This window comes from Protopterus annectens, chromosome 1.part0, assembly GCF_019279795.1.
Source record: "Protopterus annectens isolate FY-2018-M chromosome 1.part0, PAN1.0, whole genome shotgun sequence".
In the NCBI taxonomy this organism is placed as follows: Eukaryota; Metazoa; Chordata; order Ceratodontiformes; family Protopteridae; genus Protopterus; species Protopterus annectens.
Window position 1 is genome coordinate 865,172,176 of NC_056725.1, and position 22,299 is coordinate 865,194,474.

Here is a 22,299-nt window from a genome sequence, read left to right on the forward strand (position 1 = left end):
AGCTGGAAGTTTGGCACATCTGACACTGTGCAACTTCTCTTTTTCCTTTCTGTAGGTTTTAGGAACATCTAGGTATGCATATGGTTGGCACAGGTTGCAGATTCATCAGTGTGTAGAACATTTGAAGGCATACACTTTGAAATTACAAGTAACAGAGAGAGTGCCTTGTCTGAATATATATGGATAGAATTAAGTAACTAATTAATGGTTACAGCCGCGGTGGTGCAGTGGTAACGTTGTTGCCTCACAGCAATAGGTTCTCCTGTTCGATTTTCAGCTGGAGCGCCTTCTGTGTGGAGTCTGCATGTCCTCCCTGTGGTCGAGTGGTGTTCAAAAGACGTGTAGAATGGGTGTGCCTTCTTTGAAGGTTGGGCGTCGAGCTGGCACCTCGGCACCGTAAAAATCTACTGCCAATCATTAGGGGACTGGAGTTCCGCTGTGGCGACCCCTATCCGGGAAAAGCCAAAAGAAAGAAACCTGTGTCTGAGGGTCTGTAAATAAGACATATTACTAATTCCAGAAACTCAGAACATACGAGTTTAACTTATTGTGTTCAGGAATTCATTGCTTGCTGCAGATGCAACTGTTTTTCTAAACCTATTTAAGCAGAATGACACTAGTTTATATAATCTGGAATATTATTGAAATGCAGCACGTTTTGCAGCTATTGTGTTAAAGTACTGGAAATAAATCAGTTAAGTAATATAAATATGATATTACTGCTGCTTTGAAAAGTCATTTTTTTCTAATAGTCTTGCAACATAGGATAAATATTCCACTTTTAGTATAAGTGATTTTTGAGGCTGCAGTTGTTCTGCATGATAGTTTCATGGCTGTAGTGTAAACATACTCTGTTGCCTTTATTATTCCACTTGTTTAATTGGGAGGAACTACATGGCACAAGTCACTGTTTTTTGGGTTGACCAAGACTAAAAGAATTAGTTTAGGAGCACTAGTTTGATTAAATGACTTACTGAATCACAAAGTACACAGATGCATGAGGAATAAGTTGCAGGACTACGGTATGACATTAGCAACTCCTAATCCTGTCCCTCTGTACTCTGCCATCAAAGTAGGTCATTCAGCGTGCCTGTTTTGTTTCCTAACAAGAGAATTAGGTACATTAGCATGCAATAATATAATTTCCTAAACTACTAACTGCAATAACATGTAACTAGCTGTGAGAGCACTCTTTCTAATGTCTGTGTTCTTTCATTTCAGAAAAATGTGGCACACATGCTGCTAGCATGAGACCTATTTACCCAACAAAAACCTTCCCGAATCATTACAGTATTGTAACAGTGAGTAGACATCATTACTGGTTTTAAATGTATATGAGTCATATATCCATTCTTTCTTGGATATCACCCATTGCTTCATTTCATTCAGAATTTTATATTGTATTTTATACTGCCATACATTACATTGAGGCCAGAATATGCATTTTTCTTTTATCTTGTCTATGGGTATTGAGTTTATTTTCAATAGGTTGTAGAGATTATGGGGTCTTATTCAGGCTGTAGAGATCACTTATGATAAAAAGACAAGCACCCACATCCTTGGAAATGAAGGATCATAAAAATAGTTAAGCATAAAGGACGTTTTCTTAAGTGAGGCCACCTTATCTACCTCTAGTTCCTAGTATTTAATGATTTATAAGCTGATGATACAGGTTACTAAACCACTAGGCACATGTTCTTCTATCTTTGTTAACACAGCCCAAGCTCCATTCACATGCACTCCCATGCAGTCGTGTGCAATCTTCCACACATGCTTGTGTAGATGCGCATAAGCATGCACACACACACACACACACACACACACACACACACACACACACACACACACACACACACACACACACACACACACACACACACACACACCTAATAGAATTAGTGTAACAGAAATGTTCTGAAATGTAAATAAAGGAACTGGCCTTGAAGAATATACTGAGCACAGATCTTGTAATAGTAACTGCACAGCATTTATCAAAAGAGAAGACAGTCAGCCTTTCCATATGTTAAACCTTATTGTGTGAATTATAATGGCTTTTAAATAAACTTGAGAAAAAAATGAACTGGTATTACATACTGATAAAAATGTATTAGTGCAGGAGTGATTCTGCTTCATTACAACAGAAAACACTAGAACACAGATGTGATAATGTTGCCTTTTTTTTTGGCCAGCATAGGTTTTACAATACAGCTAACATGAGCACTTTGTTGGCAGTTTGGTCAGACAGCTTGAGTAGCTATTATGTAAAACACGCATTAGTCCAGTAAAAAAGTGTCAAGTCTGCTCTTGGTTCCAGTGGTTTCTGTCAATGGGCCAGCACACAGTTTCTTCTTTTTAGTTTTCTAATAACATTACAGCTTTTTGTATTTACTTGTGCTTAGATGTAGTAATTGAGTAGAAATCTAGCCATTGTCCTTTTTAAAGCTGTTGCTTTGTTGCTATTATTATTATTATTATTATTATTATTATTTAAGCATTCTGCATATGAGAATAGGCATGTGCAAATGGATGTTAAGCTCATCTTGCATTTACTTTGCTGTGATTCATATCCCATGCTGTCTGATTAATTGATATACCTAGTGTGACTCAACATCATTCCTTACACAAAAGAACATATCATAAATAGATTAAAAAAAAACTTTGCCTTTAGATTGTGATAGTTATATTCTATTTGGCAAACGTATACAATGCTTAGACTTGCAAACTACCAGTTTCATACTTATTTCAAAAGCGATCACATAGCACATGCACCCTGTTACTTTGCACTTTAAACTATTACTTTAGAATGTGATGTATGGTCACAGACAGGCAACTACCAGCTTGCCCAAATTTCATCCTAAGTAGAGCAGCTCATGTCCTGTCCTTTTATCTGATGATACCTGCATTTACATACAAAGGTGCAGCTTGGAGATGATGAAAACATTACAGATCAAGTCTTTTCCGACCTTTTCCCCTGGACTGACAAAGGACACTGATTTTCCTGAATCAGCTGCTGTTCAGTACCAAAGTACACAAGCCAAGGTTTTGTGACTCTCCACAACCAGTCATTTGTGGTAATGACAAGTTAAAAGAGCGACGTCTGCAGCCTTTTTATTGTAGTGTATTTGCAGTGACGTCACTTTTGCTGTTTTGATGCCCTTCCATGACTGTATATTGCAGATATACTACAGATCAACTGATTTGTCATCTTATGTGAAAATTAAAGGTGATCTAGCAAGTGAATGGCTGTGTGAAACGTAAGTAATATTGTAGTGGTGAAGATTCAGATTGTGTATGTAACACTGTCTCATGCAACATATTGTCAGTAAATACATGAAATAGCACTACATTCCCCAGGAAGACCTCCATTGGTACCATTAAGATTTACATAGTGATGCAACAGATAGCACCGTTCGCCTTTGGTGCAGAAGGATGTGGGTTTTATCCCATACAAAAGAGGTCAATTGCTGACACTACAGTGCAGTACTCCTGAGTGTGTTGTCCTTTGAATGAGACATTAAACTGAGGTCCCATCTGCTTGAGTTGGTGGTAGCTCAGATGGATGTAAAAGATCTCACTGCACCTGTCAAAAACAGGAGGGGAAGTTCCCAATGCCCTGGCCAAATTTTCCCGTATAAATGCCACCTCAAGTCTACTGTGAAAAGAGGCTACTAGTGGGACTAACCTAGTCAATAAAGGATAAATAAAAAATAAACAAAGTACGATGACAAACTTATGATATCCAAGAATGGGCTAAGAAAAAACTGTAAACATTGTAAATAAATATTGTACACCATGTGGAAATTTAAGCTGTCAACATATAGTGAAAATGATTTTCTTAAGTGTCATGGATATATATTTATATATATATATATATATATGTGTGTGTGTGTGTGTGTGCGCGCGCGCCCGCGCTCACGTGTGTGTTTGTATGTGATTAAATCATGACTGAGTGACATGAAATAGCTGATGAAAAAAGCAAAAACACAAATCAGTAACACCTAGTATCAGTGGCTCAGCAGGTAGCACACTTGTCTTTGTTGCTGGAAAAATAAAAAGTTGTGGGTTCGATTCCCAGACCAGATGACTTGATTGTTAACACAATAGTTAATTCAGGAAATTCAGTGTCCTTTGTCAGTCCAGGGGAAAAGGTCAGAAATGACTTGATCTGTAATCCTTTCATCAGCTCCAAGCTACATCTTTTTATGCAAATTCAGGTATCAGTAGATAAAAGGACAGGGGGTGGGTGTTGGATTCCTGAGTATGCCATCATTTGGAAGAGACAGTAAACTGAGGCCCCATCTACTTGAGTTAGTGGTAGCTCAGACAGATATTAAAGATCCCACAGGACCTATCAAAAACAGTAGAGGTCTTAAAACATAAACATGAAAAATCCAAAACTACATGTGATTCAAAAACATTTCCATAAGTCCACTTATACACAATTTAAATTTGTAAATATACATATTAACATTATTTACACAGAAAACATGTTAACCTAACCCTTTTGCCATAACAATTTTCTCATTTTTCCTAATATCAAAGAGCAATCTCAAATATTATATAGTACTTCTTCATATCAAGGAATCCAGTGAATCTGTAATACACTCAATACCAACTTATCTTAAACATACATTTTTGACAAAAAAATTGGTCATCACAACTATACAAAATCATGCATTTTGTTATTGACTATAAATGTTTACAATTTATACCTTCAGAACTCTTTTTCCAAAACAATTGAATTACGTTGCATTCTATGAATGCGTGAACTGTAGTTGCCACAACTTGATATACATTACAAAATCTTTGTTCCTTTATTTTATATTTAATTTGTTCTTTTATTAACCTCCATACAAAATATTGTATTGCAAATACTCCCTTAAACCTTTTTCTTCTGAATTTTATACACTTTTCTTTTGTGCCATCTAATTTACTCCAAGTTTTAAACCATAATACATTTATATCGTAGTTTTCTTTTCTCATTTATACAAAGTAAGTCTGTATTCCATGAAATCATTTTATGCAAATACTTCCCAGAAATAAAAAAAAAACTAAGGCCTTTTTTCTTTCTTTTTTTCAGGCATTATTTTCCAAACTTGTGCATACTGTTTCTAAAGAGATATCTATGTGCTTTTCCACATATTTTGCACAGACCCCCCCCCCCGAAAAAAAATATACTACTGGATTAGTCATTACCAACTCTTCATTGGCCTTTTTTCCTTTTTACTATATACAGTATCTCTCCTTACTGGGTTTAATACAGAACCCCATAAAACCCCAAACAAATCTGCAACAGATATTTTTCTTTAACCATAGGGAATGGAAAAACACTCTCAATACAACACAATTTTCTTAGTATCATTGTATGTAGTATATGTATGCTTTCTTATGTAAAGACACCTTAAAAATTCAATTTCTTTAATATCTGTTGAGTTTCTAATAATATTGCATCCCTTTGCTGCAACACTGTTTGTTCTTCCACAAACAATGTACCTAGTACTTTAATACCATCTCTAACAAAACAAAAACTAACAAAACAAAACTGCCTAGCGCCTGACTGACATATTCTAACTTGTTTCCCCTCCCTACTCACTATCCAACCTCTTTAAAACTCCCACAGATGTACTATATATTATCACACATTACTTACCAACTCACTGCCCCATCTATACCCACTGACTCTCCCATAGACTAAGCTGAAAAGCTTTCCCTTAAAATGTCAATGCAGCTCATATGAACTTGTCTATATTCTCCTCCTTTTTTAATTTTTACTTTCTTGTCTTATCTTCAGTACATCTTCAAGATTATCTCTACTAAACATACTGTATGAACAACCATCATATGTTACTACCTGCTATACTTTTAATTGTATGTCTATACCACTATGCTTATGTAAATATCTTATGCAATCATATGTTATTATCTGCTGTATTTTTGTAACTGAATGTGTAAACCACAATGCTGATGTGTAAATGTCTTATGTATAGTATGTTAGCAATTGTTCTGGAGCTTTTCTCCCCGGGCCTCCCCTGAAAAAAGACAGCTCTGTCCAGTCAGACCTCCCCATTAAACAAATGTAAAATAAATAAATAAATATTTTGTCAAAATGTACCTACATCATCAAATCCTATACAGTTATATTTATTAGACTGCAGGCCTACAAAAAACAAGCTCAGCTCTAACTCTTGAAGGATGAAATTTGCCCAAGTCTGTGATTTTACAACACCAGTTAATCACCTGTGTTTGCTAAGTATAATGGAATCTGAGCATTGATAAACATTCCATCTTGTTTCATCACAGACTGTTTTATATTCTTAAAGAGTAGTATTCATTACAATGTCAAAAAAATAAAAATAAAATAAACACTTCCTTGTTTTACTCTGATTCATATTTTTGTTCCCTTACTAATGTATAACAAGTACAAAAAGTGTAGCATTACAAAGATCAATCTCGGGATTCATTAAGCCCTGCACAACGTGCAGGAGCTGCTGCATGCAATATGTCCGCCGAGCGATTCAGCATAGAGCTCCCGGGACATGCAGGAGAGCTCCTACACTATTCCTGCATGAACACCACTGCCTTATGCTAATCACCTCATTTGCTGGTGAAAACCATACAAATGAGGTGATTTAGCGATTCAGCAAGCAGGCAGGTGTTAGTGCAGGAATAGTCTAACCTGCAGAAATGTATTCAGTTACTAGATGAATAAGTTTCTGCAAATAAGAAAACGGAGGCATGACAGCCTCAAATAAAGCATGTATTCCATTTATTAGGCACGCCAATGGCCAACTACATGGCCATTGGCATGAAAAAGAATTTTAATTTTCTAAAGTAAAACTTTTTTTGTCCGAACTCTGCCTTTTAAGCATAGGGCAGTGGCGCACAAATGGGATTGTGCCGAAAATTAAAAAATAAAAAGAGGAAAAATCAATTTTGAGAGAAATCTGCATTTTGCCATTATAGTCAGTGGCATGCAGAATGAAAACAATACCAGGAAATAGTGGTTGCTAAGGGGAAAGGCTCCGTGTAAATGTAGTAAATCTGGAGTAAGGCAGTGGGGTATGCAAATGTGGGGATTTATACTGACTCAGACATTTCTTCTAAGTGTTAGACTGCACCTAACCGTGTAGGTGCTCTAACACCACTGTGTAGACAGGAGGAGCAACTAACATGAAAAAGGGGGTGTATCATGCTTGTAAGCACATTGGAGCTCAGTGGTCCGTGTTTGCCCTTAGCTACACACATCTAAGTAAGGGGGTGTGCCTGAGGCTGTATTTTCTTATTCCATGAAATGCAGTGTGTGTTCGCATCCAGGGAGGGCCAGTTCTACTTAAAACTGTTTACTTTAGCTAAACGGGTGTGCGCATCATACAATGAGCCGAAAAAAAACCCACAGTTGATAGCAGAACTGTTTACATTTGAGCACCAGGAATTCACAGTGTACATCAGGGCTTAAACTGGGAGGAAATGGGAAGGGGAAACAGCAGAAGGAAGGCAATCAAGGAAAACTACCATAGCTGGCAGGTGGAATGTATCAGAATAAGGCAATTACACAGGCATCAGCCCAGCACACTAATATAAACTATGCAAACACCTTTCAGTCTACACCACTGTTGTACACATTCAGGGGAATTTTAAACTGACAAAACTAACAAAACTTGTTAGGGGCTACTGCTGCTTTGATCTATCAGTATGTGCTAGAGACTGAGGGTGGTGAGGAAGATAATGCTGGCAATCAACTCAGACCGAGGAGGAGGAGAAGAGTGTTCAGACCCAGGGTAACCTACCAGGGGCTACATGATCTGGAGATAGTAGAGCACTACAGGGTGGACAGGGACATACTTCAGCAACTTGTTAAACTGTGCCGGCCTCGCCTCAGACTCAGAATCAGCAGAGGGGAACCCATCCCAGTGGATACCAAGGTATGTGTACCCTTAGGAATACTAGCTACAGGTACTTTCCAAAGACCAACTGGGGATACCATGGGGGTCTCGCAGGCATATGCGTCTAGGATACTCCACCAGTTCCTGGATGCCATGCGACTGCCTGCCGCTGAGCACATTTACTTCTCCAGCACCCGTGAAGAGAGGACCAGCAATGTGCATCTTTTCCACTGTATAGCAGAATACCTGGAGGTACTGGGTGCCGTAGACTGCATGCACATCCACATCAAAGCACCACCCGGTGACCAGGGTAGGGTCTACCTAAACTGCAAGGGGTTCCACTCCATCAACTGCCAGGTCATGTGTGATGCCCAGGGCATTATCATGAATGTGTGTGCTAGCAGCCCTGGAAGCTATCACGACTCTCACATCTGGCATTCGTCACAGCTGTACCAGGCGTTTGCCAGTGGGGACATCCCATATGGCCATCTGGTGAGGGATGCTGGCTATGTACTGGAGCCGTGGATGATGACACCCATCAGAAATGCACACACACCCACACAAGAATGCCATAATGAGGAGCATGCACAAACCAGGATCATTATAGCGCGTATGTTTGGTATGCTTAAGTCATGGTTCCACTGCCTCGACATATCCGGTGGAGCCTTGCAGTACTCTTCAGCCACATGTGCACACATGTTCATAGTATGTGCCATGCTACACAATATGATCCTGCAGAAACAGCTGCAGCAGGAACAAAACAGGCAAGGTTCACACAGTCCCCCACCATTGCCAAGGTCTCCACAGCCACAAAGGGACTTGGAGGAGGAACATCCTGAGCCTGCCCTTGTAGGCAGATGGAGGTATGCCCTGTCCTTGGCAAAGAGGCAATGTATAGCGCATACACTGACACTGTAGTTCCCAAGGGACTGATCTCTCTTTCTGACTCGCACACACAGTAAAATGGATGCCAAACAACACACCACCTATACCCTACCATGTATAGGCAGTGTACTGTTTGCATCTGACATAACAGCCTCAGGCACAAAGTATGTCAGTCTCCTTAACAAAATTAATGAATGGAGTGGATTGTTCTGATAGCATATGTATGGCATTGATTCAAACATGCAAGGAAATGGGGTGGCTTACTGGGATAGCAGCAAACAACTGACAGCTCTGTGGAAAAACAGAGAGTGTATTCCCAGTACTGGCCTACCCACACCATGCAGTACCACCCTAGCTGACAAATACCACTACAGTATATGTGTTAAGCCAAATAACTGGTGGGTCATAGGTCACATGCATGGATGTCAAAGTGGGGGGTCCCATACCCAACTCCAGCCTCACCCAGCAGATCAGATGTAGAAAGCCATACAGAAATGCCTGGCAAAGGCCCTCACATGGTGACATCCATGAAATCCCCACCTACAGTCTTTTACACAGTGATATCACAGCAGGTCTGGCAGTGGCAGTATGGCTTTGAAAGGTAAGAAGTCTGAACCTACAAATGTCTATTCCAGAACAATCTGACCTGTGGTTGATACTGCTATGCCTGTACTCTGAAAGACAGGGCACACCACTATGCTAAATGTTAAGCAAATATCAGCACAGTCTCTTCAAATGTGTAATGTGTACATATGTCACCCCCCATAGTCCCATAGCAATGCAGTAACATGTCCCTAGCATTAAGCAACATCCAGCCGTCAGCTAGAGTGATTGCTCAACACAAACAGAAAGCAATTTTCAGTAACACCCACAGTCAAATTACTGGTGCCATCCCAGGGTTGTCCACTGCTGGCAGTCTGGGAACATGATCATCAGAATGCATTGCTTTGTTACAAATGGCCTGCATCTGTCACACCTGGCCTACAGGCCTGTGACAAATGCCCATGCCTCACACACAGTGCCCTGTTAGGGAGTGTCATGGGGTCCATAACACCAACATAACACAGTCTAAAAAAGGCAAAGAAAGGCCATGCTGATAACTGCTAGGAGAAAACCTGCCAGTGTCAGAGAGCCAGGAATCTGGCCAAAGCCATGAATAATGGAATGAAAATGTCCAAAGAAAAGGACACCTTTGAAATACTCCTCTAATAATGTAATAAAGTTGATGGAATGATTGTAGTAGCATGGAATGTCTGATGGGTATGAAGTCAGAAACTGCAATGTCAAATGTCAGTAATATCTGACTTCAACCCCAAGTGACTTGAAAAACACTTTTCCTTAAAAACCACACTTGTTTGTGTTACCAGCAAGACATATGAGTCATAAATGTGGACATTCTATGATACTTCGTACAGACGGCAGGCAGGGCTGGGAGTCTAAACAGGGGAATGCACTCATTGCAGGCAGTCCTAACCGTTGAAGATGGTGACATGTCTGCACACACAGAAACCCGGCTCACAGCCATAGGGGAGGGGGGTAACACACCCTTCCCTGATCACTCATCCTTTGCAACATCCTAACCCCAAAATGTGGCCAGCCAAGCAAAATGAGGTGGGCCATACATATATGTCAGACAAACACACACCTCCAGGCTGGTCAAATAGTCTGACACACACAAGACCTTCCAAGTGCAGTCAATCCTTGAGCAGATCCCTGTGCAAAGCACTGGTAGCTATAGGCAAACATATCTGACCTAGGACACCCCCCATATCTAATCCCCTACAAATCTATCCAGAGTCTGCCTGTCACCCTGATCCTGTCTGACTTATATTACCCAACTGTGGACTGGAAATCAGACCAGGCAAGAACCGAAAGGCACAGAGATTCCACCATTGTAACATATCACCAAAGTGCTGGATTGTTTCCACTGTTTCAGCAGTCAATTGCTCATAGGCCCACCTCTCAACAAGCTGGGTTGTGCAAGAATGCGTAGCATTTGGTCCATAATTTTGGTGCGTGCATCACCCACCCTGTATTCTTTTGGTAAATCACTGCAATGATCTCAGGAGGTATTTCACAAGGTACTGAAACAATACATGACAGTGTCAAATGGCATATATATCAGATGTCTGTTAAACAAGCCCTGTAACCCTAGCAACCCATACATTACTGAGAGAAATAGTCACAATCACCGTATGGCCCATTGTCCCCCCATTTTGATAGGCTATCTCCAGATATCCTGCACCAAAGGTTGAGAGGTATGGCTGTAGCACAAAACAAGCTGGACTGGAGTACAACAGTCCCTGGAATGGAGTCCTACATGTACTGTAGAAGGTCACACTGGGCATGCTCATACACTTGGAGAAATATCAGTAGGATCTAGGAATGAACAGGCCTTCCTCACTCAGTGCACTTCCCATTGCCCTACTTTAGCAGTTCTAAAGATGTCTGTCACCATAGAAGTACCTTTAATCGGGCCTTAGCCCCATAAACTCTGTGGTGTGTGCAATAACTGCATAACCTGATAGTACAAATAACTAGTTAGGTAGGAGTTCTAATCTCAGTCCTGGCAAATGTCAAACTCTGTGTGTGTTTACAAGCTAAAGCTTTTGGGTCCATTCAAACCAAGTACACTTCCCCTTTCCCTACTTTAGCAGTCCTGCAGATATCACTCACCTTAGAAGTCCCTGTCGTCAAGGCTCAACCCCATAAGCTCTGTGGCAGGTGTAATAACTGTGAAACACTGTGGTGCAAATACATAGTTAGGTAGGGATTCTACTTTCACATCTGATAAGTGTGTGTGGAAATGTGTCTGTAGGACAAAGTGTTTTGATAAGTTTAACACCCACTGCCCTGCTTTATCAGTCCCGGTGATGTCATTCCCCTTATAGGTTCATAAGTGTGTAGTAGGCTAATGGCCCAGGATTATTGACAAGCCTAGCCTATAGAAGGGCCCTGCCATTGTGGCAACCAATGTTACTTCCAAGTGCCTGTATCAAGTAGAGCCACAGCAGTGATCCTTGGGGTGAACTGTGTATTACACATCCACTAATCAAGATTTCTCTGAAGCAGGGACAGCAAGGTGCTCTGCATGACATGTATGGGAAGTCTTGTTGAGGGACCTGTCCTACCAGCATGTTGTAGCGATTGTGGTAATGAGGTAGAAGTCTCTGCACTGTGTGGTGTGGAGGGATTGGGATGTCTTTTCTAAAACAGCTGGGTCAGACATGGCTTTGTAAGTCAAGCACAGATAGCCTCTAACTAGGTAATATGAGGTGATATGACACAGAGAATAGCTGGAGTATTCTGAGTCTGTCTGTGTAGGATGTGTGTTTAATGCCTAGGAACCTCTTTGTGAGGTGCATCTGTGGCCATTCCAGCTGTTGCAGGTGTCTGCTGAGGCGCATGTCAAATGGGCCAGAATACTTGAGTGGTCTAATGAGGGAACAGAAGACAGAGATCATTCCCTCTGCCTTCTTGGATGCAAAGCCCTTGGTAATGCAATGTGCCACATAGGACTTCCTGACCACAGTGGCAATGTGGTGGTTGAAGGAGAGGGGACTGAGTATTTTACCAAAGGGGACGATGACACATTTTGTGGTGTTAATCTTCTGGCCATGGTTTCAACACCACTCATTGGTCTCAGTGAGGCCTTTCTGTAGGATGTCTGCATCACTTGTGGAGTTAATGATAGCTCACAGCTTGCAGTCCTCTGTGAACTTGGTCAGCCAGAATTCCTCTGTGTTGGGCTGGACTCCTGAGAGTTAGATGCTGGACAGGACACTACCCAGTACTGATCTTTGTGGGATTCCACTTGTGACTGCTTGCCAGTCTGACTTGGATTTTGCCACTGTCACCCTGTGTTATGTGAACCAGTTTGCAACCCACCCACTGATATAGGGATTGATGCCTAGTTTGGTGGGTTTATCAATAATTCCTGACTGAGGAATGGTAACAGAAGCCTTGGCCAGATCAAGGTAGGCTGTATGCAGTGCGTTACTGTCATACACAGCCCTGGTGACTCACTCAAAGAAGTCAACCAGGTTGAGCAGGCATGATCTGCCATTCACAAAGCCAAACTGTGTGGGGTCCAGAGTTAGGAGATCACCTATATCTTGGTCAGTCAGGTCCCTGATGATGTGGTCCATACCTGTACATTGTAGACTCATCAGGCTAATGGGCCAGTAATCCCCAGGGTATTTAGATGCCACCCCTTTATGGAGAGGGATGACTGTAGCAGTGTGCCATTTTGAAGGGCCAAAGCCTGAGGTGAGGCTGTGACTGAACAGGGCACACAGATGTGGTGCCAGATATCTTTGTACATCATGTAGAGCACAGTCATGGATATGTTTGGCTCCCATGGAAGCTGTATTCTTCCCTGTGGACAATGCAGGTCTAACCTGGCCTGCAGTAATGCTAGGTGCCTGGCATCCATCTGCCATTGTGATTATTCCCGTTGGGGGAGAGAGGGGTAAAACTGGCACGGAGTGTGTTGGCAATACTGTTGCCAATATCTGTTGTCTCTGGATAGGAGTTAGTATTGTGCAGTAACTCACAGCATTTGGGGGTATTGCTGTGGAGGTTGGTGATATAACTATCAAAGGCTGTTGTGATTGTTGTCAGTGTCTGCTGAAATTCTGCCTTCATAGCTGCCTATAGATGATTCCATGAGGGATCTGAAGTTGTGGTTGATGCTAATAAGGGGGTTTCCCAGTCTTGGGACACCACCTTTTTCTGCAACAGTGTCCTCCATCTGTTGTACACTTTAGGAATGGCAGGGGACCATCACATTGGTTTTCAGAAGGACAGCGTGTTGGTTCTATTGGCTATGGCTGGAACCATGCATTAATTTACATGTTTGTACAGTACATATGTGTATGATTCAACAGTGATGCAGCTACTTTCCATTGTCATGGGTGCAGTGAAGTCATCCACCCCTGTTTTTATGAATCCAAAGTCAGGTTTGGAGAGGTTTTTCAAGGTAATTACCTTTGTGGGGGGTGTGGGTGAGATGTTGAGTTCCATGTTGATTATGTCATGTTTGGATCTGACCAGGTAGGAATTGACAACTGTGGTCGAGCAACAGTCACATATGTAAGTAATCAACTCAGGTCAAGGTTGTTAGATCCTCTACTGGGGGTCAGTATGAGCGGTCCAGGGCATTTGAACTGATGAATTCCAGGAAGCGTTGGGCCAGTGTATTTGTATTTGACTACTTTTCCTAGTTGATGGAGGGGTAGTTGAAGTCTCCTACTATGTCAGTGTTGGACCTTCATAGATGCTAGGGTATTGAGGAATGTGGACTGACAGTCTAGGGACCTAGATGGGGATCCATAGCAGGCTATGACCTGGATTGCACTATTACCCAAAGCCAGGTGTACCTGAAGTATCTCAGATGCATTATGCTGGGATACTAGTCTGAAAGCGTGCATATCCATTATGAATATGGAGACACCACCGCCTGTGGTGGTGTGGTCCATGTTTTGGGGCTGACAGCTGTGGAATGTGTCATAGCCTGTTAGTGCAGGGCTGCTGTCTGCTGCTGTGAACCACCTCTCAGTTGCAGCACAGATGTCAGTGTCCTCCACTTTGAGGAGTCCTTTGAGTGACAGCATCCTGACAGATGTCTTCTGTTGAGCAGCATGACCCACAGATTGCATACATGTCTAGCTGTTATGGTGATAATTTGATTTTGAACACTGCCTAATCAGGCACTGTAGGGGTGGCAAGACACTTAGCCAGTACCTGGAAACCCAGGGATGAGAGATGCTGGCCATCTCTGGCAGGACATTGAAGTCTGTCAATCAAGTTATCCCAAGGAGAGAGATACTGGATCCTCTGAGAATGACACACAACACATAAGCCGATATTGCAGTCAATCATTTGTTGATAGTACTGCAGCATCATTCTGGGTAATGGTAGTATACTGCTCTGGGCTACTGTCACACCTGCCTGGACCACATAATCTGAGAGTTCAGCCATGTCTGTTCTCATGTAGTCCAGGGAGGTGTGTCCCAGGTCATTCACACCCACATGGATGATGACAGTGATACTTGTAGTTGGTAGTTGTTGTGGAGGGCCCTGACTGGGTGTGTCATGTGTTGGATGCTGGCATGTGATAGACAGCTGGCCTTTACCACCACCATAATCAAGGGCAGCTCATGTGCACAAACGTTGGAGGTCACACTGGGGGTTTACTATTGGTGTTAAGTCTGGTCTTTGTCTGGCCCAATGCAAAGCCTTGATTGTATTCAGGTGGAGCCATTCTTACATAGCTTTGGGTGTATACTTCAGGTCATCGTTGTGTTGGAAGCTGAAAACCCTCTACATCCCCAGCCATATTGCAGACGCTTGACAGTTTTGGCCCACACGTGAGTGTTATTTGAACTGTTTATAATTCTGTCCACCATACCTACAGGCCTAGTTTCAGCTAATGAACAGCAACCCCAAAGCAGGGCACTTTCACTAGTGAGCTTCAGCATGTGGATGGTGGTCTTCAGGTGAAGTGAGGTGTTGCTTGTGCACCATATGTAGCTTTAGGGATAGTGGCTGTAAGTTTGAACCTTGGTCTCATTACACCATTACACATTTCAACACATGCCTTTGGGAGACTTGATGTTATGTTTTGCTACTTGTACACAACCCTGCATGGTGTTTGGTGTGGGTAAATGCTTCTATCTACTGACCCTACCCCATAGGCCAGAACTATGCAGAATTCAGGCGAGTGTTGCCACATGTACTGCACAACCAGTACTTGACAGAGAGTCCTGCAAGTCCCTCAGTGTTGCTGCATGTCTCCTGGCAGTCTCCCTAACCAGTTCTCAGCATGTCTTTCCATCTGTTTTGGAATGGCTGTGTTGTCCCATATTTAATCAACCTTTTGATGAGTGTCTCCACTGTGTTCCATGGTATGTGCAATGCTGTGTTAATTTTGTTGTACCCTACTCCTGACTGATACCTTTCAAATATGAGATCCCTATGATGTTTTGTAAGATGTGTGCCAGCCATGGCTGCTTCTGGGACAGGCAACTGAGCAAATGTCATAAATACTCCACTCTGACAGTGGACCGTTATTCATTGTTACATTGAGTCCCTGTACTTGATGGCAGGTGTGTACCCAAGCAGAGGGAATGCTGTCAGTACATCACAAGCTGCTTATACAATGTGTTATTTGGAGGGTGTGCACACATATGCATCCAGCGTATTGTAAGGTTTGTATACCCCATATTTGGTGGCCTAACATATTGTTCAGTTTTACAAGTTAATTGTTCATGTTATGGTCACATTACAGGTTGGAAAAGGAATGTGGAATGTAATATTGTGGTCTCTCATTGTATATATAAGAAACACTTGCCATCTTGACAGGGGTGTGTACACTGTGGTATCTACTGTAGCGGATTAATGTGTCATACATGACCCTGTTTTAGCCAATTTGTCCCCCCAGTTTGTTGGCCTTTGTTCAGATGTCTTGCACTGACAGATTGTGAGGCAAGCTCTACAGATACAACCCCCAATACTATGTAATATGCAGCCCATCACCATAGATGTGCACTTATGTGCATTACCAAACCCCGACCACAACTACTATCTTATCTGACATATGCATGTAGATACTCTACAATACAGTTATGTATGCTGCAGTAGTCTAGTAATGTGCACTAGGGCCTTACCTGCACGCTCCTCGTCCATTGTGTGGGGGGCATCCACATCCACAATGCTGGATTGAACATGCTGTTGTCTGCTTCCAGTGGGTGCCCCAAGGTTGACGAGGAGCAGCTCGTTGAGTGTCAGTGGGGCCTGCATGGATGGACCCCCACCTGTGTCTGAGCTTTCTCTGGCTATGGCAGCAGCCCTTCACTGGGCATTACGTATGAGATTGGTTGCACAATGCTGGATCTGCTCATAAGTTCTTGTGTGCAGGCCGATATCATTTACCCTGTGGACTAGGTCATTCCACAGGGCTGTCCTCTCCCGTAGATGTTCCTGCCCATGGCCAAACATGGCAGCATAGTTCTGGACAATGCTTTCCCCGATTTCAACTGTTTCAGCCCCTGAGTAGGGTGGGTTTCTTGGGTGCTGCATCCCACCTGGAAGACATAAATAGTAAAATACATCATAGCACCTCATGCAGTTGTCAACAGTATGAGCAGAAATTGCACATCAGAAGTGGATATTTGTTGCTAACACTCACAACTACACCATATCCCTGTAATATATCAGCACAATATTAGCTGACATTGCACTCCTGGCCCTGATGTGTCATATTCCCCCCAACGATGGACAGTTAATTGCACAAACCTCTATTCCCCATTCATGTCTGTGTAGGGGGATGGCAGTGGCCGTCTTCCATGTGGATGGGGTGTGGATGCTTCTGAGGCTGAATTTGACTACAGTGTGTGATGGAACTGTGAGCACATGCCTCAGTTCATGTAGGATGCAGACAGGAATGTTATCAGGCCCATTGGAGACTTGCTGTTGTTGCCTTTCAGTAGGCAATATGTACCTGCTCACCATTGATGTGGGGGAGGGGTGCGGTTGATGTGCATAACTCCCTATATGGATGGGGGGGGTGATGTTCACACCTAACCTGTCTGATGCAGGTTGCCTATAGCCATGGCATATGTGTATGAGGTATGATTTACCAACAGTACAGGGTGAATTGTGTTGTTGCCTCTGAGACTGACAACATATGTGGAGATGGTTTCACTTCATACTCTTGAATTACTGAAATCTTGAAATTCAGTAACCCGGGACTATAAAGTCAAACCATTCACAACACTGAAACCCACAATCCCGAATCACACAATCACGAACATACATACACCATACACCACTTAACATACACACCATTCCACCTATAGCACACAAACCACACAACTCTACACTACATATAAACAGGGGGGCAAGCCCCCCAGCACCCCCCACACCCCCCCTACATATATATGCCAACTCCGAGGTCACACATAACATAAAAAAAAATAAACACCACACACCACACCATCCTCCACTCGCTCGCACACAAATACACATCACACATACACAAACACCAACAAATCCAACAATCACACCCACACTTACACCTCCCTACCCTTACCCACACACACAACATACAAAAACACACACAAACACTCACTTACCTGCGATTTCAGCCACCATAACACTACACGCAACATGCATAACTGCAGATTTGAGATATTCAAATTCACACTTATGCACTTTCAGCTTTCGACTTCATGGTCTCAAGTTACTGAAACTCGAGATTTCAGTAATTCAACATTATGAAGTGAAACCGTGGAGATACCCTTGTGACTGGTCTTGGCAGTGTGGATATGTCTGATTTGTAGTCATAGTTAGCCTTACAGGGAGTCACCTGTGACCTTACATGCTTGTTCAGATAGAGATGGACATGCTTCAGAGTTGTTGCCTGCACCTATCTGGCCCTGTACAGCCAATATAGCAACCTATTATGTGGTTTGTGTATTGCTGCTGTCCACCAAAGAGGATTACTCTGCCTTGGTTGAGGTGGGTTTTACAGGTCAGGCATTGCTGTGTCCATACAGTTACAGTGGATGTATAAGTGCACACACCCCTATTACAATGCCTGGTCTTTGTGCTATTGTAACATGACACCACAATAACTCATTTCAAAACAATTCCCACCTTTAATGTGACTTATAGCCTGACAATTCCATTGAAAACATGACAGTCTGTTATGGGAAAACATATGCCAATTAAAATCAGTACAATAAGCTGGTTGCATGAGTGTGCACACCCTTAAACAGATGCTTTGTGGAAGCACCTGTTGAGATAATGGCAGTATTCAGTCATCTTACATCAGAGTCTATCATCATGGCACATCTTTACTCAGTAATAGTTGCCCAGTCTTCCTTGCAACAGTGCTACAAATATGTCAATTTGTGAGGGCATCTCTTGTGCCCAGCCCTATTCAGGGCAATTCACAGATTTTCTATTAGATATAGGTCGGGCCACTGGCTGGCACATTCCCAAAATGTAATTTTCATCTGGTGAAGCCATTCTTTTGTCGGTTTGGATGTATGCTTGGGGTCATTGTTATGTTGGCAGGGAAAATCCCTCTTCATCTTCAGCTTTCTAGCAGAAGACTGAAGGTTTGGGGACAAAAATAATTGGTATTTGGAACTGTTCATAATTCCCTCCACCTTGACTAGAGGCCCCGTTCCAGCTTATGAAAAGCAATCCCACACCATGATACTGCCATCACCATGATTCACTGGGGGGATGGTGTTCTTTTGGTGATGCAAAGTGTTATTTTGGGCCAAACATACTTCTTGCCACTGTGGGCCAAAGGTTCAACCTTGGTGTCATCAGATCATGACACACTGTCCAACATGCTTTTGGGAGACTTGATGTACTGATTGGCAATATTTGTCCAGCCCTGAACATTTTTCTGTGTAAGACAAGGCTTTCATCTAGCAACCCTACTACATATGACAGACATATGGGGAATACAGAAGATTGTTGTCACATGTGGTACACACCCAGTACTTGGCAGATATTCCTGCAGCTCGTTTAGTGTTGCTGTAGGTCCCCTGACAGCCTCCATTGGCAGTTGTTGTCTTGTCATTTCATCCATTTTGGATGGACGTCCAGGTGTTTGTAGCGTCACTGTTGTCCCATATATTCTCTACTGTCGGATGACTGTCTGCACTGTATTCCATTGTATATCCAATGTTGTGGACACTTTCTACTTTTCTCCTGATTGATACCTTTCCACAATGAGATCCCTTTGATGCTTTGTAAGCTCTCTGCAAAACGTGTTTTGCTGTAGCAGGCAGCTGGGTAAATGTCAAATTAATCCTACTAGGACAGTTGAACATTATTTGGTGTTTATCAGAGCCTCGTTAATTGATGGCATGTGTGTACCTAAAAAGTGAACACTGTAATTACTGCAAGAGGTGCATCAACCAAGTAGCAGTTTATGTCTGTGCACATATATGCAACCAGCTTATAGTATGTTTTGTATGTTTTATATTTTCTCTCCTAACAGATTTGTTTGTTTTTCAATAGAATTGTACAGGTTATGGGTCACATTCAAGGTGGGAAACGTTTTGAAATGATTTTCTGTGGTCTCTTTTTCATATAGTACACAAACCTGGCATTTCAGCATGGGTTTGTACACTCTTGATATCCACTGTATGTAGGTATTCATTAGCTGTTTGTGGTAGGCATGGACAGAGGGTCATAACATAGTCGCACACTTCTCCGATTACAACCTGATAATCATGCTTATTCTACTACCCATATCATTGTCATGGCAATGCAACAACCAGTACCTGTAAACATTTATGTCTGTTGTATGCACTGAAACTGATATTATCACAAGTAAAACATGCACAACTTATTTACATACATAGATAAGTAAGGTGATTGAACAGCAGGCTTTGCTATCACAGTGTTAATCTGGAGGATATCCCACATTCATAACTAGGCTATTATGTTGCATTGTCATTGTTAACAGACTTGACAATGGTTTGATTAACATAACACAACTCTGTGTGTAAGTGACTACAGATATCAGGCACACATATGCTTATAACACTGTACAGTTGAACTGGTATGAACTCACTAAATAACATGTATTTTAACACACACTTCTGCAACAGTACTTTACTCTGCACTTGCTCTGTATAGGTCTTCTAGATTTACAAGACAAACGTGTATCATTTTTATATTCACAGGTAACATATGGATATGTACAAAACCCCTGTAGCTGGTCTAGCAGTGGTACAGTCAGTGGTGTTTGACAGACACTTCAGTAGTTGTCAAATGTCAGCTATCCTTTCCTGGGGGGAGTCAGGGGCCTGAGCTGTGATCTATGTCACTGCAGACAGAGTCACATGCTATGGCCATTCGTGCTGTTCAACAGTACATCAGTACTGCAAATCTTGTTGAAACATATTCTTTCAAACTCCTATTTCCATTATTACGGACCAGCTACTGCATTTAATTACATGCTTACTTGTTTCACATAACTTTTTTTTGGAAAGTAGATTTGGCGATATACTCTTTCTGTGACTTGCAGTCAGTTTTGTTAGGTTGTACTCCTGTCTATGACAGAGCTGGTTTGAATAGGTGGCAACTTGTCATTTATTTGTATGTAATGCTCATGACCATGTGATGGCCTGTGCACCAATTGGTGTCCCCCAGTTGCTAATTGCATGCAGAGCAGCTGTGTAGTTATTCCAATAGCCAATGTCAGGGTAACACAACTCCTATAATTGAGTACTTCATGCGGGTGTTGGTCCTTTACCTTCCCTGTGAGAAAGACATCCTGGAGGTGTGTGAGCTAATCCCTCTTACAAAAAGACTTGTGGAGACAAGCCAACTAAATGGTGGGGAAGGTTCAAGACTTAGGGACAGAATGTGAGTATTGCTATTATATGGTTTGAATACTGTCAGTTTCACAGGAGTTGTCTAAATATGCTACTTCTGCATGGGTTTCAGTCTAACAAAGTTCTGTGTCTGCATAGCTCTCAACTGTAAGGCTATCCACATAATGGCCAGAGGTTTGTCTGTTATGTTTGGTCTGTTCCCCATACAGGTGTTGTCCTTGGCAATTCAGTAGTATACTCTGGTGATTGCAGTCATTAAATGCTAATTTCCATTTGTGTTTCTGCCTTCATATCCCCCAGAAAAGATATGTTACAACAAACCCTGTAACACCAACAACTTTCTCAGAGTATAACAGAAATATTCCAAGTATGGCCATATTTGTGGGCCTATGTCCTCCCAATTATGTCAGGCTTTGTCCAGATGTCATGCAGTAAGAGGCTGATAGGTATGGTCTGTCATTATTTAGCACCGTCATTCCTGCTGAGGGCAAAGGCTGGACAATGTGGAACTCTGTACATTCAAAAGGTCAGTGTAGATAGAATGCTCTTAGATGCCCTTGTAACATATTTTATGTGGGGGAGAGTAAGAAGTGTTTCTAAAACTAGGGAACATGTGAGAGATATTACTGACAAGAAAGAAGACAGTTCTGTAGCTGTACATTTTTATAAATCTCACCATGAGGACAGTAGTGGGTTAGAAGGTACTGTTTTTGAAAAAAGTCTGTTTCTCAGTTTGATCAAACAGTCATAAAAGAACAATTGTTATGTACAGAATCAATTTATATTTTTAAATGTGATACTTTATCCCCTTGAGGAGTGTAATTGGAGGCTGTGTATTTAAATATGTAATTATAAGAGTTAATTGCTTCTTGTATGTAAGGCAAGTATTTCTTGTAATGTTTTACTCCTTGGAAGCTTTGGCCAAGACATCAGAGTATAATAAACTTGTGTGAATTACTGGCTGGTTGTTTTTCTCCTTGCTAACTTCAGTCATGTTAGTTTACTTGCAAAGAGGTCATTGTATGTCTGGCCATTGTGTATGGCCTATCATGTTTTTGTAGCGGCGTACTGTTTGCTTATTATTTAGACTGGGGGGGGGGGTCAGATGTCAGTGGCTTGGGTCCTTTTGTATCCAACTGTGCATGCTGCCCCAGTTATGG

The 22,299-nt window shown here is 42.0% G+C and overlaps 1 protein-coding gene across 1 annotated transcript in view; it reads left to right on the forward strand.

Moving 5' to 3' along the window:
• The window catches only part of ENPP1 (ectonucleotide pyrophosphatase/phosphodiesterase 1), a 1,288,649-nt gene that overhangs the window by 514,862 nt on the left and 751,488 nt on the right, over nucleotides 1–22,299 (forward strand). Inside the window, exon 7 of the mRNA XM_044063702.1 lies at nucleotides 1,222–1,301. Coding sequence (XP_043919637.1) covers nucleotides 1,222–1,301 — 80 coding nt within the window. The remainder of the gene's footprint in view (nucleotides 1–1,221; nucleotides 1,302–22,299) is intronic.